This window comes from Xyrauchen texanus, chromosome 17 (assembly GCF_025860055.1).
Source record: "Xyrauchen texanus isolate HMW12.3.18 chromosome 17, RBS_HiC_50CHRs, whole genome shotgun sequence".
In the NCBI taxonomy this organism is placed as follows: domain Eukaryota; kingdom Metazoa; phylum Chordata; class Actinopteri; order Cypriniformes; family Catostomidae; genus Xyrauchen; species Xyrauchen texanus.
In genome coordinates this window covers 37,957,104-37,983,590 of record NC_068292.1, presented here as the reverse complement: position 1 = coordinate 37,983,590, position 26,487 = coordinate 37,957,104, and the positions used below count along the sequence as shown (strand labels likewise).

The 26,487-nt window shown below is 35.3% G+C and overlaps 2 protein-coding genes across 9 annotated transcripts in view; one reads left to right on the top strand and one right to left on the bottom strand.

Annotated features, from left to right (window-relative positions):
* The window catches only part of LOC127657928 (sodium bicarbonate cotransporter 3-like), a 64,973-nt gene extending 58,623 nt beyond the window's left edge, over positions 1–6,350 (top strand). For 6 of the 7 annotated variants that reach the window (XM_052146927.1, XM_052146923.1, XM_052146926.1 and 3 more), the window contains 2 exons: positions 2,788–2,895; positions 4,257–6,350. In XM_052146927.1, coding sequence (XP_052002887.1) covers positions 2,788–2,895; positions 4,257–4,338 — 190 coding nt within the window. In that variant the 3' untranslated portion in view covers positions 4,339–6,350. The remainder of the gene's footprint in view (positions 1–2,787; positions 2,896–4,256) is intronic. The other variant, XR_007972337.1, reaches the window with a different exon arrangement.
* A 296-nt stretch (positions 6,351–6,646) lies between these two features.
* LOC127657931 (probable C-mannosyltransferase DPY19L1) lies at positions 6,647–19,668 on the bottom strand. Of its 2 annotated transcripts, XM_052146933.1 has the most exons (22): positions 19,256–19,668; positions 18,858–18,882; positions 17,989–18,076; positions 17,638–17,775; positions 17,383–17,503; positions 16,347–16,440; positions 16,083–16,140; positions 15,874–15,965; positions 15,444–15,543; positions 13,812–13,889; positions 13,506–13,592; positions 13,097–13,156; positions 12,922–13,002; positions 12,703–12,804; positions 12,530–12,601; positions 12,370–12,437; positions 9,543–9,567; positions 9,252–9,371; positions 8,892–9,066; positions 8,629–8,728; positions 7,987–8,112; positions 6,647–7,877 (listed from the first exon to the last, which is right to left on the bottom strand). In XM_052146933.1, exons 1-22 carry the CDS (start codon positions 19,461–19,463, stop codon positions 7,706–7,708), a joined length of 2,190 nt encoding a protein of 729 aa, XP_052002893.1. In that variant the 5' UTR covers positions 19,464–19,668; the 3' UTR covers positions 6,647–7,705. The 2 variants fall into 2 exon arrangements, with proteins under 2 accessions (XP_052002893.1, XP_052002894.1); XM_052146934.1 differs by lacking the exons at positions 12,922–13,002; positions 13,097–13,156.
* Positions 19,669–26,487: the final 6,819 nt, after the last annotated feature.

Here is a 26,487-nt window from a genome sequence, read left to right as displayed (position 1 = left end):
ATTACTTATTTATGTGCAGTGCTAGTCATGGTTTAAAATTATTCATCTAAGTGTTAAGGGCCAGTGTTAAAACAAAGATTTTGTAAGAACTGTAAGATTAATGACTAAAGTCTTTGAAATTCATCCTGGATTAACTGCAGAAGTTCATATTGTCCTTTGTTAGTTGGCTGATGCAGGCTTTTGTTGGCAATTTATTGATAGTCTATGTATTCCATTTTAAGAGTGTAGTCCATTATTAGTCCAAGGTGATTCTGCCCGAGATCAGTGAGTTGCTTCGCAGTTCAACCGGACGGTAATTTCGGTGAGGTCTATCCTTAGTCCAAGGTTCAGGCGATGGCATATGAAGTATCCCATGTCTTATGGTTGGATTTGGCATCTGTTCATCCACTGAGGTCCATCGTAATAGACTGAAATGATGTCTGGCTTGCACCAGCTGCATTTAAGAGACACGTAGCAGTGGAGTCCGATACCAAGCAGGAATGGAGCTGGATCTGGCAGGTTCTGGTGACCTCAGGATATGAGTCCCAAGGTTGAGGGGACAAAGAATGTCTATGGAAACGAATACAATAATATTAGTGTAGATGCCATTTATATTTTTTTACAGAGTTATAGATCATGATCAGGTTCCCGCAGACCTAACTAAAGCAGCTTAATTGTGTGATGAAGAATGCCTGGCTAAATAGATGAGACTTAAGTCTAGACTTAAACTGAGTGAGTGTGTCTGCATCCTGAACAGTGTTACCTCTGTTTTGTTGGAATTGAGTAGAAGGAAATTTCTGGCCATCCAATATTTGATTTCACTGATACCCTCTGCTAATTTAGAGAAATGTGAAATTCTGGTTTCTCTCATGGGAAGCATATATAAGGCGAAAAGCTGAGACCCTAAAACTGATCCCTGTGGCACTCCATACTTGACTTTTGTTTGATTTGACAATTCCTCATTTACACAGACAAAGTGGTAGCAGTCTGCTAAATAGGACTTAAATCATGCTAATGCAAGTCCACAAATGCCAACATAATTGTCTAGCCTATTCAAGAGAATATCGTGATCAATCTTATCAAAGGTAGCACTAAGATCTAAAAGTACTAGAAGAGAAATGCAGCTGTGATCAGATGATAAGAGCAAGTCAGTAGTAACTCCGATAAGGGAAGTCTCTGTACTGTGGTGTGGCCTAAATCCTGCCTGAAATTGTTCATATATGCTATCTCTCTGTAGAAATGAACATATTTGGGAGGACATTAGCTTTTGTAGTATATTCGACATTTGAAATCGGTCTCTAATTAGCCAATTCTCCAGGATCAATTTGTGGTTTCTTAATAAGTGGTTTGATAACTGCCATTTTAAAGTTTGTTGGGACATGTTCTAAAGATAGGCAGGAGATAATAATATTAGGATGAGGTTCTGAGATTACAGGGAATTAAGAGCCTAGTTGGTATTGGATCTAACATGCATTTTGTGACTTTTGTTGTTTTGAAATTTTTGTTGGAATGGAGACATCACCCAAGACATCACCCAAATGCCCTGCTGTGGGGGGTCTACAGCCGGAACCAGTGTGTGTGTTGCTCGCTGTTCTACCCGCATCCAAAACAGTATCTACCGGCTTCTCTTTCTCACTGACCTCCACTAGCGTTCGGATGCGGGTCTCTAACTCATTAACCTTCTCCGTCAGCTTGACTAATTCCTTACATTTATCACATGTGAATCCCTCACTGCTGATGGAAGAAGCTATAGTAAACATGTGGCATTTAATGCAGGAAGCAATAATATGAGCGTATACCATGACTTACCGCAATTGTTTGTTGTTATGGTTGTTCTTGATAAGCGGTGCTTTGAGATCGATGCAATATTCCGTGTAACACAGAGGAGAAAACTGGTGTACACGATAAAATGCACGCAGTTTAATTGCGATCAAAAATAGAAAGCGAATGCAAGTGGAAAAATGTATGCAGTTGAATCGCTATAAGAGAATAATGTGGGGGGGAATCCTGATTTGTGCAAAACAATGGCAGATATTAAAGATTAAGAGTTGAAAATGGATAGATATGCAATGCTAAAAAAAGCTAGTAGGCTGTAAACACAGACTCGGTCTAGGCGCCAACCTTATAATGAGGGTATGATTATAAGTATTAATATGATTATATTTTTATGTATCTAACTATGTAGTGGCACATGATATTTATGTGCAATTTAGCTCAATTGGTTAAGGACATTTTAAACCTTGTTTTGTTTGAAGTTGCCCAGTGAACGCTGACATTGCTTTGAGAGCAAACAGTCCAAGGATTTTGTCACTGAAGGTGACCCATTTTGTCTTAAATCTTAAGTGACCTTAGAGCTCATATACAGGTCTTGTAAACGAAAATATGATTCCAGGAGGCCAGATGATATCTAGCTCTAAGCAATCAAAGAACTGTTATGACTGTTGGTGGAAATTACTCCAACTCCATGACAAAGCTTTTATTACTGACATGACAGGGAACATTTTAACCTAACCTGCCCTTATAGGAGTCCAAAGTAGGAGAACACCTTTTTTCCATGAAAACATCCTCACAACAACAACATTAAAACCGCATTAATCATTCTAAATTTGCCATCTCTCAAATAAAATGCAAGGTCTGCACTGAGAAGATTTTCTTTGGTAAATGTGATTGGATTATCATGCTTTATTAATTAAATGGCCATCAAGCACTGTGCTGGTAATCAGAAAATGAGTAAAGAGTGTGTTCCAGTCTTGGGAATAGTTTGTATATGTGACCAGCTTTAAGTGCTCTGATTTGTCTTTTCTGCAGCATTGACCCCTCTGTGGTTAACATATCTGATGAGATGGCCAAAACTGCTATGTGGAAAGCTGTTGCCATGCACTCGGATAGTGCAAAAGTATTGAAACCTAATTCAAGGTAGCTATTATCCTCTAACCTCATGCTTGTTTTTTTAAAGCTCCTCTTACATCATAATACTCTTATTTTCCCACAGGTTCCCCTGAGGGATACCTGTTCTCTCCTCTTTTTTTCTTTCTTTCCTCTCATTGTATGTATGCACAGCCTGTTTTCCTGTATTGATGGAAAGCTATATGGTAGCCCTCTAGGTTTTAACAGGTCTATAGGCAAGTTAAGGCCTATTCATGTCCAGATTTTCAGCAATAAAAACATTAAGTACTAATAACTGGGGGAATTACAATTTTAGGTAAACTTATATGTAGGCACCATTTGTCTGCTAAACTAATTTCAAGCATTTAATGCACAAACGTAGATGGAGAGAGAGGCCGATAACTGACTAATTGTCCGATAGTTAAAACAAATTATAATAATAATTTACTCTGACAGGCATAGACATAGTCCTACAAATGTCTACTACATAATTATTACTACATAATAAAATATTACACAATATTAATATTAAGATATTAATTTAAGATAATTTTATTAAGCAGATCCCATTATCAACAACCTAACTCATGCTATGGTTAATTGTTGGCCTCTATGGATGTTGCGCTGTAATATACAGAAGCCAGGTTAACAGGTCTGTTATTGTATAGTGACCAATCAGCATCCAGGACAGAAACTATCCATTAAAAAGAAACAATGCATTTTGATTAAATACTTCAGAAACTAGGTAATTTTATTGCATTTAGTTATTGATTATTTGGGTTTCTTCAGGTATTATTGAATTAATTTAGGTTGTCATTTTCAGAGAATGATACAAAATTTGGCAATGTACTATTTGTATATTTTATACTTTGAAGTTGTGTAGTGGACTTGGTGTGAACAGGACTTTATGCTGTTTAAAAATTAAGCATGCATGTGTGAACATTTTTTTGTTAGTCGAGTTGCTTTGCTTATGTCTGATGTTTGGCTTTCTTTTATTTCATCCCCTAATGGAAGAGTTTTCAACCTTTACAGACACAGGAACCCCAACCCAGACAGACTCTCATTCAACCCAGTGACCCCCAATATAAAAAAAGCTAGATTGTCTTGGTAAAACTTTTATAATAACTGTTATTTAGAACATTAACTAACATTATATACATTATATAATGCTTATATTTTTAGTTAATGTTCGCAAGTGTCATGAAAATTTTAAAATAAAATTGTTCTGCATGGACCCCCTGCAGTACCTTCACATACCCCCAGTGGTTCTTGGTTGAAAACCCTGCCTGTAATGTGATTTGCTGCTTGCATGGTGATATGGCATTTGGCGAAATTGTGAATTTGAGGCAAATGTTTTGAGTACATTTTTTCCTTCATATTTTTCTTTACAGTGAAGAGAAGAGAACTAGCATTAAGATCAATGTGGAAGATGAGCAGGGAGAGAGATTTGGGGATGCAGAGACGTCATTATGAGAGATGTGATTAGAGCACTCACTGTGGACCGATAAGACCCTCCCCAGAGTCCACTAGTCTGTATAAGTGTTGCTCTTTTCTGTGTGCCCTGCCAACCAAATCAAGCCAAAGGTAATCATGCCAATAGAGGGCTGAGAAATGAGTTCCAGGTATATTTATCATTTTACTTTAATAGCTCACCAAAAAATAAAAGCCCTTTTTCATTTTGTACCATTTGTTTTTAATATGAATATTATGTTTTCAGAATAGGGTATATAACGAGGAACCCAATCTCTTAGGTTTCATATTTTATTTGATTTTTATTTATTGTATTATTTTCAATGTAGGCTGAAGGACAGAAAGTCTGAAACGATTAGTGTTACACATACGATGCTGTTTTTGATGGTACAATGATTTTCAAATCGTCATCTTATTAGTTAGATAGTGACACATTTGTTTTTTCCATTATATTAAAATGCTACATGTTGCAGAGTGCTGCTTTTAAAATGAATATATGTACATATGAGACAATTTGAAAGATGATTGCTGAATGACTGACTTTTCCTAACTGTATTTGGATACTTTGCATTAAGGTTTAATATGTCCTTCTTGTGACATCCAAAGTAAATCCTTTGCCATATTAAAAATGAAATGTATTTGTACTTTAATAGCAGAAACTTTATTCCCACTGAAGGTCTGACAGATTACTTGAACAATTAAATAAGAGATATAGAAGTACTATATTAAAACAAATATAAAAAGACATACTCTGGTGTGAGAAGAATACAAGTCAGATAGAATGGAAAGAGAATAAAATGAAATCCGTTAAAACAATTATTGCAGGCACTCTGAAAATAAAAAGCATCGAAATATTTGAGCAGTGTAAATTATTTATGTGTTTACATGGCAAAAATGTTTTAGTGTTATGAAATAGAATTGGTTTATTGTTAGCCATTTTGATTTTTACAATGTGTTAATCAATTAATTTATTAACGGTCATTTAATGGTCAATTCACCGAGGCGATAGGGCAGCTGGATTGCTGCAGTGTTGTTGGCCTGTCGTCCCCCCCACCCCCTCTCTTTCCTGTTACTGGCGTTTATGTGCACTTTAGGTAGGCTTGCCATCGCGGCTGTAGGCCTGCAAACACCTTATTTAATATATCTACTTTAGAGCAGTCTCAGGAATCTCCTTTTTTGCACTCTTTCCCCACACTAACTTTACAACTTTCCTACATATTTTTGGTTTCTCTTCTTCTTTTATGAGCAATTTGAATGCTTGCTTTTCACTTTCCATTGGACAGAGAAAACAGCAGTCCCGCCTCTTTTTATGCCATTTTGTCAATGATGATTTTTGTTTTTTAAAGGCAACAGATGTTGAAAATGTTTTTGCAATATTTATAATAATCTAACAAAGCATTTTTTTCTAACTTTATTTATAATTCTGAACTGGTTTAAGAGCGGAGATGGTCCTCAGCCAGGTAAAGGTCATTTAAAATGTGTAGTGTTTACTTAGTTGATTTTAGATTGCAAAATTGTAAGCAGACAAATCGCCCCCATACTCCTTAAATTTCAGAAGTCAGAACTTCTGAAATCCCACAATTAAAATACCTCTGACTATTATGTGTTGAAGCACTCTGACTTGCAAATCAGTAGGTTTATTCTCTACACTCTTGCAGCAAGTTGCTTGTTATTGTTTGGAGGCTTTGTGAGTAGGGAATAGTATTGCGTAGAAAATCGCTATAATGGCTAGATATAGCTCTAATATCGTCCCTCAAGCCCCATATTAGGGCTCTGAACAAGTATTGCTGTAATAGTGTTTTGAGCTCCTGTCTGCACAATGTAAATGTCTTGTATCAAAATTAACTCTTCATCGTTTCATCCCAATTTAGACATTTCATGCATTTCTCAAGTGAACTGGCCAAATCATGATTTAAGAAAATATGTAGGAGATACTGTATGTTTTGAATTTGTACAATATACACAGTCGTCTTTTCTAATGTTGATGAAATTGTTTATTAAAAATAAAGGTATTATTACCTGTCTCTGACTAACTCATCTACAGTGGCAACAACCAAACAAGTCCAATCAGGGATGCAAATGTTATCAATCACAGATGGTCAGCTTCCTGGGATTTTGTTTCCTTGAATAAGCTTAAAGTGCCTATTTAAAGTCATTTTAGATATTAAAATAAAAACAATCGAGAACACCTGAAGAATCTGAGATTAAATAGGGACAATTCAAAGACAAAATGTACTTTTATTAGCAAATGAAAAGGTACAGTTGAATACACTCAAGCAAACTAAAGTCTAAAATTGTAATCCAATTCCAACAAAATAAATATATACTTTCCCCCCATCTAAGCCATATTGCTGTAAATGATGAACATATTCAAAACAACAATTTAATATTGAGAAATATACAAGGTTAAGAACAAAATCAACACTGTCCTATAATGGTTCAAGACTAAACATCAGATAAATCAAAGAGAAAATACAAAGTGGATGAGTTTCCTGAAGACAGTTCACATGTGTAATTGTTACCCTTTGCATGAACAATTGCAAGGCCATTAGGACACATAACACTACAAATAGCTTTAATAACACTATGGCAGTGATTCCAGTTTCTCAGTTTAATTTGAAAAGACTATTCTCATTAAAATCACTATAACCGTGACATCAGGAAAGACAGTTGGGGAACTGAAACATACTGCAACCTGGCACAAACTTGTCAAAAAACACGCAATGCGCTGACCGATGAGAAGTGACACTGAAGGTATAAATGACTGCTCCAACTGAAAAAACGTCTGAGCAATATCTGACAATATCTTTATAACAAAGTTTAGAATACTATTTCACAACAAAATGCTTTTCCAATAATGCATAACCGTGACCATGTTTTTCGTACCTACAAGCAGTATTTCATTAATAAAACAGAGTTGGTAGAATTTAAAAATATATCAATATACACAGTAACAAAATCCTTCCTCAAAGTGTATATTAAATCACTTAGGTAAGAGAACATCTGCCAAAAACAAATGTCAATTTTAAACTTTTACAAAAGGGGTTTATAAATCTTGAAAACTTTCATCCACAGGTCAGCCCTAAAATAGCAGAAATAAAATACAGTATTCTATGCACAGAAATTTGAAATTACTATGGTAAACAATGTTAAAAATCTTTCAACCTTTGAAAAACATCTGGACCTTAACTAAACAACAAACAGCAGCACCAATGAAGGGAAAATAACAGTCAACCAGAAAACAAAAGCAGATCTCAAGAAAAAACAGGACTGCCCTTTACAAAAATAATAATTGCTGTGAATATTCTCACACTTGCGTATCAAAGACAGGAAAACAGAAGGGTCTATGTTTTTGGGGGTTGGGGCACAGTTATCTGATATCTTTCACTATTTTGGGAACTCGAAGGACTTTGTAAATGCTGTTGTTAAAGACAGTGGAGAAGTGGGGTCGCGAATCCTTAGACATGAGAGTACAAAGTGGCACTTTTCCAGCATTTTGTGTGTCCTCCACATCCCAGATCTCAGGCATGCTGCAACCAGGCCTGGAGATGATGAAAAATATTGTGTGAGACAAAACAAATTACTTATCATAACTTGCATACTTTAATTTGTACCACTAGGTTTGATAAGGCCTCAAATAGAAGCACGCACTTTGAGCGTCTGGTGCACCATGAGTCCTCTAGGATGAAGTAGTCCACCTGCAACTTTATCAAGTTCCTCTTTACTTCCTCGGCTGGCTTCCGGCTGTACATGGCATATACCATCTTTGTTCTTTCTCTGAATTAAAAGGGCAATGTTAAAATCACACATTTTGTATCTACAGTAGGTAAACAAACATTATCATAACAGTATAATATTAACCCTTAAATACATGTGAATTTCACCAAACACACTTCCATATTCAGGTCTTTAGAAGCATGTATATTGATCACAAATGGACCAACAAAATGCCCAGATAGTGTAACATTTTCAAGACAATTAGAAAGTAATGGAATAAAATATTTTGATGTTTTACTTTTCATATATCAAAGAAATGATGCAACAACTCTAGAACAGGATTAATTAATTTCACAGTAAAAGTTCATGAGCCATAACTGGCTATCAAACTCCTATTGAGCAACACGTTACACAAGCTAAACATATATAGAGAGAGATTTTTTTTTTTAATTAACATTAAAAATTAATGAGGTACAGGGGGTGGAATGAGGTCACTAAAGACCTGAGGTATGGGTTTAAGTGTTAAAGTAAAATATATATATTATACATATATATTGCATGCTACATTATGTCTACCTCAATCCTGCATCCTCGTAATGTGGATGATTGACGATGGCTCTGCTAGTGGACAGTTTTACACTAGCCATGGTGGGCATAGCACCAGCAAACACAGCATCTACAGCAATATTACACACAAAGTTCCATTAATGCAAGGATCACAAATTGGTTACATTATGCAACGCATTATTCATAGATATATACATTTTGCATAGATAATGCATGGCATAGAGTAACCTCTAAAAGAAAGACCCAATTGTTAAAATGATAGAATTTCTCACTAAGGCTTGAGTTGTCCTTGATCCACTCCAAGAGCTCTTCTTGTGGAAGGTTGCTGAATTCTCCTATGATGCCCCATTGACTCTGCAGGTTGGCTACTCCTTGGATCGCCATCATGGACAATATTGCAACGACTATAATTTGAAGTTTAAATTTCTGTCCTATCCAGCCAAACAGCTAGAATTAAAGAGCCAAAGAAATATTCACAGCAAAAAAACTGTGAGTAAAAACCAACCACATCTTACATGTGTAAACCTAATTTGGGACAAGATGTGGCTTCATTGCACTGTCTCAAGCTAATATTCTAAAGCAGTGAGTGTAGTTTGGTCACTTATAGAGAGTAAATAGTTTTAAATGGTCACCTGTCTGGAGCAGATTAAACAGGACATGATGCACATGTGAGGGGTAAGGAACAGCTTCAGTCTCATAATGAGCACAGCCAACACTGCAAATGCTACCAGCTGTAGACTGTGGTAAACCAGCTAGAGACAGACAAGAGACCAACAAGTTAAATTTACCCTGTGCAATATCAGCTACTATTCTGTGGGTCACTAATAACTTATGACACAAAATATGAAGTGATTTCACATGTCTATATAAATATTATTTCAATATGGTTAAAAAGAACAAGTTTGAAATGAAAACAATCATACCACTCCATTCGCCATCACTTGGGTCCTGAAATATTAAAGAGATCCAAAGAAACAGCCATCATTTTTATACATCAAAGTCATTTTTACCATATTAACGATATTAAAAGTATCTTTTAAAATCTATTATTTAATTTTACTACAGTAATATACAGTATTGTGCAAACGTTATAGGCACTTGTGAAACATGTTGCATAGTGAGCATGTCTTCAATTATAATGCCATAAATAGTTTTTATTTATAACTTAATGTCATACAAAGTCCAGGAAACCTACAAAAAAAAAAAAAAAAAAAAAAAGCTAAATCAACATTAAGTGTGACCACATTTGCCTTCAAAACAGCACCAATTGTCCTAGGAACACCTGGTCTCAGTTTTTCTTGGTTTTTGGCAGATAGGATGTTCCAAGCTTCTTGGAGAATTTGCCACATTTCTTCTATCTATTTTGGCTGTCTATTTGGGGGGTTCACTGTTGTAGGCTCCCTGTTCTTCTATTCTAATCTTTTAGGAACGTTTGGCAGTATAACATAACCATCTTAAGACAAATCTTTTTGTGAAACATCTTATGTTGCACCAGATGATTGCAACACGCTTCAAAAAAGCTGGGTCAGTTGAGTGTTTACAACTGAAACATCACCATTTATTTTAATAACACTTAGCATTTGGGCACTGAAGACACAAGTTTGTTAAATTTAGAAAGAGGAATTTTCCCCCATTCATCCATTATGCACATCTTCAGCCGTGCAATTGTACAGGGTCTTCATTGCCATATAGTGTGCTTCATAATGCGCCACACATTCTCAATTGGAGGCAGGCCAGTCTAGCACACACACTCTTTGCTTACACAGCCATGCACTTGTAATGTGGGCAGTATGTGGTTTGAAGATGTCCTGCTGGAAAATGCAGGGACATCCCCTGGAAAAGTAAATGATGCGAGAATTTTCAGCTTTGGTAAATGTATTCCTTTTAAGATGTTAGATATTAATTTTAGCATTCTCTTTATTTACTTTCACTGTATGTTTTTTTTTTTCCCCCTCCATATTTTAAAAGGGAATGGTGACCGAGACTGTCAGTCTCTAACAATCTGTCTAGCATATTTTGGGTTCCACAGAATACAGAAAGTTTCACGGGGTTGGAAGAACATGAGGGCAGAGAAATTCTGATATAATATAAATTAAAGGCTGAACTATCACTTTAAGAATGCTTCTCAGATTTAGACGAATCTGTTAATTAGAAGAGAAGTTTGGAATCCTTTTTCTAGTCATTATTATAGCGAACAACGTGAATAGTGTCACACAGGCCCAAGTTATTTATTATGTTTAATTCTACATCGAAGCAAGATCATGCTTGATTCATGCCTTTTGTCGTTATTTCACAGTGGTCCAGCATTGTCAATGTCGAAAGAATCTAGATAATTAGTTCTGTACACTAAGGGTAAATTGCACCTTTTCTCTGTGTTTGGAAGCTTGTTGTCCAAGACAAAGCCACTGTAATATATATATATATATATATATATATATATATATATACACACACTGGTGGCCAAAAGTTTGGAATAGTGTACAGATTTTGTCTTATGGAAAGAATTTCACCAAAGTGGCATTCAACTGATCACAATGTATAGTCAGGACATTAATAATGTGAACATTTACTATTACAATTTGAAAAGAAAATTCGGAACTTCTTAAATTACTTCAAAGTGTAGTTCTCATCAACAAATCCTTCATGTGCATCAATGACAGCTTTGCAGATCCTTGGCATTCTAGCTGTCAGTTTGTCCAGATACTCAGGTGACATTTCACCCCACGCTTCGTCAGGCACTTCTCAAACACCTTACAGTCTAGCTGATCCCACAAAAGCTCAATGGGGTGAAGATCTAGAACACTCTTTTCCAATTATCTGTTGTCCAATGTCTGAGATTCTTTGCCCACTCTAACCATTTCTTTTTGTTTTCGGTTTCAAAAGTGGCTTTTTCTTTGCAATTCTTCCCATATGGCCTGCACCCGAGTCTTCTCTTTACTGTTGTACTTGAAACTGGTGTTGAGCGGGTAGAATTCAATGAAGCTGTCAGCTGAGGAAATGTGAGGCATCTATTTCTCAAACTAGAGACTCTGATGTACTTATCCTCTTGTTTAGTTGTACATCTGGCCTTCCACATCTCTTTCGGCCCTTGTTAGAGCCAGTTGTCCTTTGTCTTTGAAGACTTTATCTACACCTTTGTATGAATTCTTCTGTTTTTTGGAAATTTAAATAATTGTTTAGCCTTCATTCCTCAAACCAATGACTGACTGACTAGTATCTAGAGAGAGTTTTCTTTTTTGCCATTTCTGACCTAATATTGACCTTAATGCCAGTCTATTGCATACTGTGGCAACTCAAAAACACAAAGACAATGTTAAGCTTCATTAAATGGCCATATAGCTTTCAACTGTGTTTGATATAATGGCAAGAGATTTTCTAGTACCAAATTAGCAATTCAGCATGATTAAAGGATAAGGTGTTGGAGTGATGGCTGCTGGATATGGGGCATGTCTAGATTTGATCAAAAATGACTTTTTTCAAATAGTGATGGTGCTGATTTTTTTTTTTTTACATCAGTAATGTCCTGACTATACTTGACTGAGTTGAATGCCACTTTGGTGAATTAAAGTACCAATGTTCTTCCGAAACAGCAAAATCTGTACATTATTCCAAACTTTTGGCCGCCAATATATATATTGTTAATAATTATTTGTTATCATTACCAAAAAACTTTTTTCTTTTCTGTAAATTTTTTTTAATAATGGTTAAATTAACCAACTTAAGTTTAAAACATGCATATAGAATACTCACTGCTCTGTTTCATCATCCTCACACTTGTTTGTCTCACCATTTCTGAGAAACATAACATCCCGTATAGTCTGTACACAGGAAGAGATTAAAATTAGGCAAATTTCCCAATACTAACGATGGGGAAGGTATTGAATCCATTATGCAAGCAAGAAAAACTCACCCTCCCAGCAATGAAACCCACAATCAGCACATTAACTGGAAGCAGCAAGGTTTTGATGTAGCGGAAAAGAGTCTGAAAATATTACATACAGTGAAGAAAGTTGGTGGAAAGAAATCTTATGCATGAAAACAATCTGTAAATATGCTAGAAAATACCCTGACCATATTACTTACGTCTGCTTCAATGAAATCAAACTCAGCTGCACATGTGTACATCATTGTGTCAAAGTCTTTGTAGTTTGTGAACTTGGATTTGATCAGACTGTTGATGTGAGCCTACACAAAGAAATAAATATTCAGAAATGTTCAATTGACTCCTCAGACTAAAGCTAACTGATGTTCACAGCAAGATAAAACAGCACTGCATGGTGCACACCACTGTTCTCATCTTACATCATCTGATGCCCCCAAGATCACAGAGAGCATGAACTTTAAAATTACAGTAGAGACCACCCATGTGAGGCACTGCATGATCTAACAGAAACAAAACAAAAGATGAGACATTGCTCAGTCCAGTCAGTGAGCACATTTCCAGTGATGCATCAGTCTGTATTGGATGTTTTCTTACCCATGTGAAGAGCCCAGGTTTGAAAGTACCAACAAAATGGTCCCTAAGAGCAATAACCCCCTGGAACAAGAGTAGATCAATCACTTTACCTGAGATGACACTGGCTGCTTCCATTCAGTATGTCTGTGTTTGAGATCATCTTTTATATGTACTTTGCACTTAATCTTGTGCACTTAGTCTGTGCTCAATTATGTCACAGAGTACCTGGCATTATTTGGCTTTTTAAAGTTTTGGGTTTAAGTTTGCAGAGCGGAGTCAAGTCATGTTTATCAATGTATAACATTTATCATATCAGCCTCTGATGTACGTAGAAACCATCCATACTACTCGGAGAGTTTTTCTGTGTAAGTAACAAGTGAGTAAATGCAGCATAAAGTCCTCAGACAGGAGGTCCATCTGTCCGACTCACCCAGATGGAGACCAGAGAAGAGGCGTAGAAGGACGTCAGCAGCATTGAGTTCCCGAACATTAGAAGGAAACAGACGGCCAAGGAAATCTGTGAGGAGTGTTTTTGGTCAATTCTTTAGTACATTTATAAATGACAACATGACCAACATGAAAATACTTGTTAAAAGTAACTTTTTTCTCTACTCCATTTCCACTGAACCAACACCCCTCTATTTAGTCACATGTTCAGGAGAGTCCTCAATGCGCTCTCATTCTCAACTCAATTCCATAGACATCCATAAAGGCTATATTACTTAAAATCCATTACCATGTGTGTCACTAAGAGGGACTGCATTTTCGCTGGGCTCAGATATCCAAGGATATATGAAGCAAACAGGGAGGCCACCTGTAATGACAAACATTTTTGTTAAAACATCCTATGCTATATCTTTCTGCAAAACATTTTATCTCATCATCGTTGAAGTTGAAAATGGGAATGCAAAACTTTTCTGAAGCAAGAAATTATTATCTACATGATTATCTACAATATGATTGCTTCAGGCATAAATATGACTATTACAAAGGCTCTGAAGCTGGTGCATAATTACAGTATAAACCGAAGAAAATTCATGTCTCTTAGGAAAACATATCTAAAGATTGACAGATACTGGTTTTTAAAGAGTGATACAATACTGAATATTTTTCTTTTTAATTGTCTGATAACCGATATGCAAAACAGATTTTAATTTGCTTGTTTTATTTCTGCTTTTAGGCACAATAACAACTTAATCATTAATCAATCACCTCTGAAGGTACACTGCTTTACAAAACTACAAATAATTAATTTAACTTCTTGTAGTTGCAAAATACTTGAGCTGCAACAACTAATCAATAAAATCGATAATGAAAATCAGACAACAAATTTCAGCATCAATTAGTTGGATATACGAGATGAGCACAGAGAAGCTCTGTCCGTGACATTCCTTTACAGCATAGTGAAAAATGTGTTGCATGATGAAACTGATTTGTTAAATGACAGAGGCAAAGTGAGGCATACACTACGGTTGTAGTAAATGTATTTTTGAAAAGAATAGTTTTGAAACGTGCAATCAGTTTTTTTTTTAAACTACAATATTAATTAATACTTAATGTATGTAATCAGTATACAAATCTAATATAATTATGCATTTTTCACCTGAGCAAAGTTATTAATATTTCTATTCTGGTGTCACCATTGCCCTCTGCTGGTCTGATTTTAAGTCATTGCATTTTAAGTCCCAGTCCATCCCTATGGATCATTTTGCAGGTTAGTATGTTTTGGTGAGTTTTACAAGAAAAGGAAAATAGCTGTTTTGCATTACTAAAAGTAATGATAATATTAATAAAATTATTCAAGCTTAACTTTTCATGATTCAGGTTTTGTTTAAAGTTTTGTGGGAGTATCGAATCGTGAATCAAATAAACTCCTAATGCCCTTTATAAATTCTGTTTTGTTTTTTAAATCACAGTTTCAATAAAATACAGGAAATAACATTTTTGCTTTTTTATTAGATTAATCTATTTATTGAAGATTTAATCGATTATCAAAATAATTGTTAGTTGCAGCCCTACAAAATACTATTTTGCAGAGCCCCTCAATTAGTTAATATTTAAGATCTAAAGCCTTTTGTATCTAACTTTCTCTGTAAACCTGATACTAAAGAACCGATGATGATTAAAAGTAATTAAATATTGGTCAGACCAATTGTCTGTCTATCTCTACTTAAATCTACTGTTGTAAAGAAGTGCTCTCAAGCATTGAGGAATAATCAAATTGCATTAAATTATATCAGTGAAATGTTTCAGCAACTAAATATTACAATGGGCATGCCTTGTGTTCTTAATTCTTCATATATCAGCATTTTGACACTGTGCGAAATTTCAGTTTGCCAGTGATCTTGTCTTCTCTTCCATCACTCACCTGAGTAAGTAAGATGAACTGGGCGAATTGCCAAGGCAGCATGAAGAAAATATTAGAGATAACCAGAGCCATCATGGTATTTCTACTTGGGTTCTTTGTCCTTCAAAAAAAATTAAATAAATAATTATTTACAAAGACCTTAAATTCATCAACTAATCCAAATGTACTTTAATTAAAATAAATATCAACACATAACCCTCACAAAACAATTGAGGCGATTCAGGAGATTGGTTGGAGAAAAAATACAAACAAATTGCTTTTATGTTTAATGTAATTTTTTTTACATCAAGAAGGAAGTGTGGTTTTTATTTAGCATGATAACTGTCTGATCTAGAGTCATCTCAAATAATAGTAAAGAAATAAAGAGTGAACATGTACTAAATGTGCCAAGAAAAACCCTACTATGATCTAATAATTACAGCAAATTCACCGGAGGATGTACGTGACCAGAAGCATCTGTAGAACCAGAAAGGGGTAGGAGAAGCTTTCTCTGAGGGGAGGAGTCCACATAACCCGTGTGCTCTAAGATTCAAGGATTTAAAAAAGACACAAATGATCTTAATGCTTCTGCAAATATGAGATGTGGTAAAAGCATATATTTATGTATTCTATACATATTTTTAAAAAACTTTTCTTTACCTCTCCATGGTTAAAGAAGAAACACAGAACTGTAGCAGTACCACCCAGTCGACTGCCACTATAAGAAAAAGATAGTGGATTATACAATTGTTTTATTTGAACAGGGAAACTTTTGATTTACTTTTACAAAATGATTAATGTTATGATCAACCATTGCAAACTAAACCAATCTTAAAGACATGCTTTCTTTCAGTAGAGAACATTGAACTACATAACTAATCCTCATTTAAGGAGTGTAATCTAGGACATAAAGTGATCCATTACCTCAGAAATGTTCCATAAATGAAAAACAGACTCATCATTGCTCCATTTAACAGGAAAACAAAAGTGACATAAAAGTATGCAGGGTCCCCCAAACCTGAAAAAATCCACTAAAGTTAATATAATATCTTGGTGTTAAATGCCTAATTTGTTTTTCAAATCAAAGACACTTTAAAAATAATCCTTCCATTATTATAAGTGACTGTGTGTTAGCAAAAGTGAAGTTGGCAAAGAAGTCAAAACATTCCATAATAAGAACAGCTGTTTTAACATTTCTGTACCTTAAAAATGTGAACACTTTCCTTTAAAGGGATAGTTCACACAAAAAGGTAAATTCTCTCATCGTTTACTCACACTCATGTCATCCCAGATGTGAATGGCTTTCTTTCTTCTGCTGAACACAAAGATTTATTTTAGCTCTGTAGGTCCATACAATGCCAGTGAAGATGGACAGAAATTTGAAGCTCCAAAAAGGACACGAAGGCAGCATAAAAGTAATCCATACGACTCCAGTGGTTAAATATATCCAGAAGTGAGATGATAGGTGTGGATGAGAAACAGATTAATATTTAATCCCTTTTTACTCCTCCCTGCCCAGTAGGTGGCGATATGCACGAAGAATGCGAATAGCCAAAAACAAAAGACAAAAAAAAGTGAAACTGAAAGTGGAGATTTATAGTAAAAAAAAAAAAAAGATCTGTTTCTCACTCACACCTATCATATCACTTCTGAAGACATGGAATTAACCACTGGAGTCATACGGATTACTTTTGTGCTGCCCTTTTATGCTTTTTGGACCTTCAATATTATGGCCACCATTCACTTGTATGATTGTATGGACCTACAGAGCTGAAATATTTTTCTCAAAATCTTCATCTGTGTTCTGCAGATGAAAGAAAGTCATACACATCAGAGATGGCATGAGGGTGAGTAAATGATGAGAGTATTTAAATTTGTAGGTGTACTATTTTTAAATATTTAACATTGCATATCTGTACATCCAAATAGATATTTGCACCAAACAAAGCTTCTCTAATACCTTCACAACTCTCCACTGGCTCAAGTCCCTCCCCTCTGTTGATGGTCCAACACATCTTGGTAGGGATCCCAAAGAAATCCATTGAACTGCTGTATACTCTGTAGCAGCTGGCCAAGAACACCTGCCATTAAAGGGAGAATGGGGTATTGTGTTGACTTTTGAGCTCTGCGAGGCAAAGGCAAACACTTTGACAAGGCAAATCAATTTAATTCATATTTAGAACAGACTATACAGAGATGTGACAAGACCTCTCACCTCAGGGTACACGTTGAACCTCTTTAAGGTGTTTATCTCCAAAGGGTATTCGGTGAGCCTGTCATTCATGATCATGTATAGACCACTCATGAAGGAAGGAGCCTTAATGATGGTTTTGAAGTATGAGTAATACAGCCCCTATAGAGACAGAATACTAATACAACTGCAATAACATCTTTACATCCAGGAAGAAGCCATGTATGCAAATGTATTCAAGTGGGGTATAAGAAATAAAAGGTGGAAGATGGGGACCAATCTCACATTTACATTCCCATGAGACAAATGTATAACATGTCATTGGACATAAAAAAATTTTTTTTAAATATACGTTCAATAAGAAACAATAATAACCATCTCTGTTCGAAAAGCCATCTCCTTCTCCAAGGATGACATGTGTGAAAAGTGTCTGTCATTTTCAAATAGATGTGAGAGATGATACCTGAGAAACAGGCAAAGGATATCATTAATTCTATCATAACTCACAATCATTTTGAGGAACATTAAATGGATAGTTTACCCCCAAAAAAATAAAAATTCTCAAATTGTTTTACTCACCCTCATGCCATCTCAAAAGTATATGACTTTCTTTGTTCTATAGAACACAAACAATGATTTTTAGAAGAATATCTCCTCTGTAGGTCCATTTCAATGCAAGTGAATGGTGGCTAGAAATTTGAAGGTCCAAATAGTATATAAAGGCAACATAAAAGCAATCCATACGACTCCAGTGTTTAAAGCTGTCTTTAGAAGCGATAAGATATGTCTCATGTGGGTAAGAAACAGGTCAAATTTTTTTTTTTCTATAAATCTCCACTTTCACTTTCTTCTTCTTTTCCAATTTTTTGTGCATATCGCCACAAACTGGGCAGAGAGAAGAATATACAGTAAAAAAGGACTTAAATATTTATATGTCTCTCACTCACACCTATCATTTCACTTCAGAGGACATGGTTTAAACCACTGGAGTCATATGGATTACTTTTATGCTGCTTATATTTTCTTTTGGAGCTTCAAAGTACTGGCCACCATTCACTGGCATTGTATGTACCAAAAGAGCAAAGATATTCTTCTTAAAATCTTTGTTTGTGTAATGCAGAAGAAACAAAGTCATACACATCTGGGATGTGTATGATGGTGAGTAAATGATGAGAACTTTTACATTTTTGGTAGAACTTGTCTATCACTTCAAGATCATCTTCAAAATGTCTAAAACTACTTACCAGTGTAAAAATCCAACAATAACAGCTGTGGAGAAAAATACATTAGTTAGGTGTGATTATTTTACCCAGGTTAGACAGAGTGCTACGTGGCCACATTGGTGGACTCTTTTATCTGACCAATTAGAATGAGTCCCTATGAGCTGATGTGGCAGAATTTGTAACAACAGCCATTAATACTTCTTATTTTGTATTTTAATCGATTACCGCTTGAGTTAAAACTGTGTATGGCTAACAAGACCCTGTTTTAGCTGAATTGAACACCTCGTTAAAACCGTCTTGTTTAGTTCAGTGCATGTGTAGTCACCATTGGTTTACAACTGAAGTGTTATGAATTAAACTGATTGGTTGCTAATCTAGAAAACCGTTAGCAACATAGCGGTTATTAAGTAAAGACTTACCGAGTATCAACACTGTTACTCCTCTTGCAAAAGCGGACGGACTCAAGCCCAATTTGTTTCTTATTAACTCAGAAAAGAGTCCGTTTTTGCTCTGAATAGCCGAGCTTTTTCCATCTTTCCCACGCCTGCTTTTAACAGACACAGACGGACTCCTGTCTTTCTCACTGCTCTGTTCCTTGGCATTTGATTTTCTCGTTTTAACTACCATGTTTTAATTTTTCTGCCCGTAAAATGGACCAACACGAGCCTAATTACGTGGTAAATATGTCGTTATATTCTGGCAGACGCGTCACGTCTGTAGTCCAGCGCAGTTTCTGTGTTTTGGTACTTTGCTGGTCTATTGAATGAAGCGGGCTGCGGGCATCGCCACCATCTGGACGCAGCGGTCAACTGTGCTAATGTGAGCGTGAGTAACCATGGCAACGGACTGAACCGCTGAAGACCAGTAGTATTTGTTTATTTATTTATTTGCGGGTAACCATAGTAACGAATCTCCTTAACCGAATACCTGTCGACAACCATGTTGACATGTCGTTCTGACTGGTGATATTTCAGAAAATGTATGGGCCGTTCACACTGAACGCGTTTCCTTTAACTCTGCACTATTTTTCAGTTGTTTTTCTATGCAAAATATGTATTGTTGCGCTGCGTCTGCGCTCAAGAAAAGACTGTACTTAACGCATTTCAACATCTTCACAAAATTCCATCGAATTGAATTGTGTAATTTTTAACTGAATTAAAAAATAAAAATATTAAAAATAAAAAATTTCATTTATTGCTAAAACTGTGGAGGATGTGGTTAGGGGCCTTGAATCCCAGTGATTTTGAATTCTTATTTTAATTGAATTAATTTTATGGATTTTATTAATTCCTCACATAATTTTTTTTTCTCGAGTAATAGACATTAAAAGTAACCTTTAAAGGGAAGGTTCACCCAAAAATAAGAATTCCCTCATCATTTACTCACCCTCATGCCATCCCAGATGTGTACAACTTACTTTCTGCTGCAGAACACAAATGAAGATTTTTAGAAGAATATTCAGCTCTGTAGGTCCATGCATTGCAACAGAGATCCATACAATGCGACTGAATGGGGACCAAACTTTGAACCTCCAAACAGCACATAAATACAGCATAAAAGTCATCCATATATGTTCCAGTGGTTAAATGTCTATGAAAGTGAGAAAAGTGAGAGACACATCAATATTTAAGTCCCTTTTTTATTATAAATCTTCACTTTCAGATCTACAAGTCACGTGGCACTGGTTTAGTTTTTCTGTCAGAGGTTAAAGTGGAGATTTAGAGTAAGAAAGGACTTAAATATTGATCTGTTTCTCAACACATTGATCATATCACTTTTGAAGGCATATATTTAACCACTAAAGTCTTATGGATTACTTTCATGCTGCCCTTATGTACTTTTTGGAGCTTTAAAGTTCTGGCCACTATTCACTTACATATGAACCAACAGAGCTGAGATATTCTGAACAAAAACAAATAATTTTAGATGCAGAAGAAAGGCATACACATCTGGGATGAGGGTTAGTAAATTAGAGATTTTTTTTTTTTTTTTTTGTGAACTATCCTTTTAATAATACTTATAATAATGTTTTTAATGCCTATAGTGTATTTAACATTAATGATAAATGTTACTTTATTGTTCTACATGGTGTTTATTAAAACTTTAGTAAAATGAGTTAAATGTACTTATTGCATGTATTTATATTCATCCAAAAATTAAGGAGATATATGTTTACACATTTTTTTTTATGGTGTGGTTTATTTTAAAATATGGTTTAAGGATAAAACAATCTGAAAATATTAACCCACTAATGAGATCAAATTAACTCTGCATTCCTGTAAAATTAACCAGCGTTTGGGTTGAATAAATAACCCATATGCTGGGTTAATATGAACAACACAACTTGCTGGGTTAGTTTAGCCCAATGTGTGTTCTGTCCACTGATCTATATATTTAATCAGTGGTTCTGTCCCATATTTAAACAGTGGCTGGGCTAAAAACCAGTTAGGGTTATTTTTAACCTTAGCATTTTTTTTTAGAGTGTATAGCAGTGAATAGCTTTCTCAAAACAACGACCAAATTCAATATTTTGGGGCTTGGACTAATTCCAATTTAAAGACTCTAAGATGAGATAAATCTGTATTTAACGAAAGCAACCACTCGGCGTCACTGTGATACAGCATATCGAGCAGTGTGTCTGACGAATGTAACACTATATATATATATATATATATTAGCCCTATATATATATATATAAAGCCCTATATATATATATATATATATATATATATATATATATATATATATATATATATATATATATATATATATATATATTAGGCTTATCTCATTGATAAGTCCATACAAAAAGCGCTTTAGAATACAATGTATTGTTTACTACCATATACATAAGTCAATCATTTGCTTACAGTTCACAGCAATCTTTTTTTGCAAGTGAATTTGTCAATCAGTTGGAGATTTATTATAAGGGCTTTTCTAAGGGCCCGTCAATGTACACCTGCGTCAGCGTTGTGTCATAATCATAACATTTTTAGGTCACTGTGTCAAGTTAAATGTAGTTTAATACTTAGATGAACACATATTGAGATCCCTTAGTTCGGATTTGCACTCCATCAAGTGTTTTGTACAACTAATGTTTGTGTTCGCAAGTTTCGCTTACTGCCCACTGGAGAAAACAATTATACAAGCATTAATTTTTCAGGAATCTTCCTTATTGTGGTCTGGGGACATTGCAATTATTTGCGTTCATTTTTGAACGTGTTATTTTTAATAAAATTAATCGCTCTGAATTAACGCCTCAAATCGACAGCACTAACATAATCGCATTATATATATATATATATATATATATATATATATATATATATATATATATATATATATATACTAATTTAATAAATACATATATATTTATAAAACATTTAAATATAACTATAATGTATATAATTAAAATAGTAAATTATTAATATTTGTAACTATACAATTTTATATATATATATATATATATATATATATATATATATATATATATATAATTTGAATGAAAACTAAATTAAATTATGTGAAAAAATTGTATGTTTTAAGTGGTGAATTTAGTGTGTTGTTTTTGTTTTTTCAGTAGTACCACAATAAGTTGGATACAGTTCTTGAAGCAGACAAGGAGCTGATGAAATTTAATCAGCTGTAATGATTTAATTGATAAGTTTAACAACCATTTCTTTTTATCTCAAGAAACAAAGATGCAAGACTAGAGCATTTTTCTCAACAGTGTCTAAGAGCGAGCACAGATTGTTTTCATTGTTCCTCTTTTCTGTAGACCTTGGTATCAGAAAGCAGCTTACTTTCTCATGGAAACACGCATGACAACCTGACGGATGCACAGTTTGCCTGGTTCCCTTAGAAGTGAGAATGAAAAAACCTTAGATTATATAGCAACATTACTTTCCTTGGCATGACCATACAAGGGCCAGAAAAAAAGTGTATTCAGTCATTAGACACAAAATTTACTAATTAGCACTTAAAATGATAATTAATTAAACAATTGAAAAAGTATTTTTCCCCCAAATTCTGTAAAAAATTATACTCTTTACTTTCTTTAACCTGGTTAAAAGTAAAATATGTTAAATTTGATCACAATTACATTTTCATCAGAAATTTCCCATACCACTATGATGATCAAATTCAATCTAGTCTAATCACATAATGTACTCTATGAGCTGGGACAAACAGTCCTTCTATCTATCATCTGGAAACAGTGTCAGTATGGTCTCAGGTGCCAAGCGATGACTGGTTTTCTGCCTTTGTACTGATCTCTCTGCAGCCTTTCTTGGCCTCTGTGTGAATCTTTGGTGCTAGACATAACCTAAATACAATAACTAGACTCTGTGCCCATCTTGAAAGTTGTGGTTATGAGTGCCACTGAAATGGTCTGTGGTGTTAGCACAGCTTGTGGCCACACTGAGGGAATTTGTTTTTTCACCAAACATAGCTGAGATCTGCCCCGTTTAGAGGGTGAGATTAGCCAATGACTCCTCCTGTCCTAGCGGCCTGGTTGCCAGTTCTTGGCACATTATAAAAGCGTGCAGATGTGCCGTCATCTAAGTTATATATCTAAGTTAGAAGGGAGACTGTTTATACATGTTTTTGAGTTATGCACTCAGCTCTGGAAAAGTCCAATGCCTTAAAAATCACTGTATCTGCATTATTTTTAGAGTGGGATGAAATAATTCATTTACATTCTCTGAAAGCTTTGCACATGCTTGGTAAACCTTTTTGAAAACAGTTGAAATGACAAACTTTACCCTTAAATGTTAATATTAGGTTTCAATTTATTTTAATAATCACTACAGTATCTGCACATCTAATCTGCTCAATCTGGTTGAAAAATATATCTGAGATGGTGAGGATGCCACATCTGAGTTCAGTCTTTCCATAGACTTTCCATAGTATTACTATCATCAAAATTATGTTTGCAAGGTCATTGGCCACATGTATGAAAGTCCTGGCTGGCTGAAGTGTGAATCAGGGATCAGTGTTTATGTAAAGAGCTTTAGTGCCCTTAAGGTTCCCCAAAACTCTACACAAATATCTCCCAGATGGGCTAAAGGCATGCCAGTGTAATCATAGGGCAGTGAAAATTGGCATTGCACTCTGTTTCTCTCTTTCACCCGCTGTGCTGTATTTCTAAGTATAAATGTGTGTGTCAAATGAGTTTAATGTGGTAGTAGGAACAGATAAATAAAAAAAACATATTCTACTTCGACATAGTCCAGTACAACTGATCTAAAACACATAAACTGATCTATTTAAAGGAATAGTTCACACAAAAATGGAAATTATCTCATCATTTACTCACCCTCACACCATCCCAGATGTGTGTGATTTTCTTTCTTCTGCTGGACACAATCAAAGATCTTAAGAAGAATATCTCAGCTCTGTTGGTCCTCACAATGCCAGTGAATGGTGGCCACAACTCTGAATGTCCAAATATCACATAAAGGCATTATAATCCATACAACTCTGAAGTAATCAGATCGGTTTTGGGTGAGAACAGACCAAAATGTAACTAATTGTTCACTGTACATCTTGCCATTGCAGTCTCTAGGCACAACCATGATTTCAAGAACAGAAATCAGAGCACTAGATGGCGGTATAGGATGTGTAATGGTGCTTGAAATCATGATCATCAAGGAGACTGCTGTCAAGGTTTATTGTGAAAAAGGAATTGCATTTTGGTCGATTGGATTGCTTCAGAAGACATTGATTTAACCTCTGAGGTTGTATGGATTACTTGTATACTACCTTTATGCTATATATGGACCTTCAAAATTCTGGCCACCATTCACTTGCATTGTGAGGACCAACAGAGCTGAGATATTCCTCTAAAAATCATTGCTTGTGTTTAACAGAAGAAAGTAAGTTATACATCTTTTGGATGGCATTGGGGTGAGTAAATGATGAGAGAATTTCCATTTTTGGGTGAATTAGCCCTTTAAAGTTGATGTGCTTGTTATTCTTTCTGACACACCTACTTATTCTTTATTGTTAATATTTTCCACTTTCATAATCATCAAAATACAAATAAACGCAAAAACAGAAGAAGGGCATTATACTGTGACCAAAGAAACACATTTAAAAAACAAATTTAATAAAAACAATTTCTTTTTAAATGAAGATCACGAGAAACATACATTCCGCCAACTGTACATCCAAACTTTACACTGGCAGTGAATGTAATTATTTTTGAACATTGTAAGTCTTTTTGACATGTTTGATGCTATGGTTGGAGCATCTGTCTGTGTGTGGTGCAGTGAGTTAATTGCGTTGCAGCTACTGACTGGCTGTCTGTGTGACATGTTTATTACTGGCAAGAAACACATGCTGTCAATGATCACTTATTCTTAGGGCTTCAGTTATCTCGACATTACGCCCCATTAGTATTCTCTGGAAACCAATTCAATTAGACCCCTCCTGGGTCCCACAGATGTCATTTATCTCAGAGAACAGAGCATCAATCAAAGTGAGAGTTTATCAGCTGTGTGAGCAAAGCACAATGAAAGTGTGTCTGTGTGCATGCCTGATTCTCTTTGTGACATGCTTTGTTTATAAATTATTTGATTATTGAACAAATCATAATTCCGTCATTAATTCCGGCATTCACTTCTATGGGGCGCAGAGCCAAGAAAAGTACCTCTGGTAAGAAAAGTTTTTTCATTGTAACCTTTTTAGGTTTAAAGAGTAGTGTCTCTAGTTTCCTTTGATATGTCTCTTTAAAAAAAGTCATATATTTTTTTGTGCGTCAGCACACTGGTAAACATGATGTCCACATATGTTGATTTATTCCCTCAAAAAAAAAAAAAAAAAAAGCATGTTAGTTATTTTTAATTAATTTCACTTCATATTAATACGATTTTGTTCGATTTTATTTTGTTATCACTGTACAATACGGTTCTATTCATTAAAGGGATAGTTCACCCAAAAATAAAAATTATCTCATGATTTACTCACCCTCCTGGCATCCCAGATGTGTTTGACTTTCTTTTTTCTGCAGAACAGAAATAAAGATTTTTTTTTTCTCCCCTTTTCTCCCCAATTTGGAATGCCCAATTCCCAATGCACTCTAAGTCCTTTTGGTGGCGTAGTGACTCGCCTCAATCTGGGTGGCGGAGGACAAATCTCAGTTACCTCTGCGTCTGAGACCATCAATTTGCAAATCTTATCATGTGGCTTGTTGAGCGTGTTACCGTGGAGACGTAGCACATGTGGAGGCCCACGCTGTTCTCCGCGGCATCCTCGCACAACTCACCACGTGCCCCACCGAGAGCGAGAATCACATATTATAGCTTCCATGAGGAGATTACCCCATTTGACTCTACCCTCCCTAGCAACCGGGCATATTTGGTTGCTTAGAAGACCTGGCTGGAGTCACTTAGCACACGCTGGAATCGAACTCTCAACTCCAGTGGTGGTAGTCAAGAAATTAAGATTTTTAGAATAATACTTCAGCTCTGTAGGTCCATACAATGCAAGTGAATGGGTTCCAAAATCCACATAAAGGCAGCATAAAAGTAATCCATGTGACTCCAGTGTTTTAATCCATATCTTCAGACACAATATGATCTGTGGATGAGAAACAGATACATTTTAATGTATTTTTTATCATAAATAATCCTCCCTGCCTAGTAGGGGG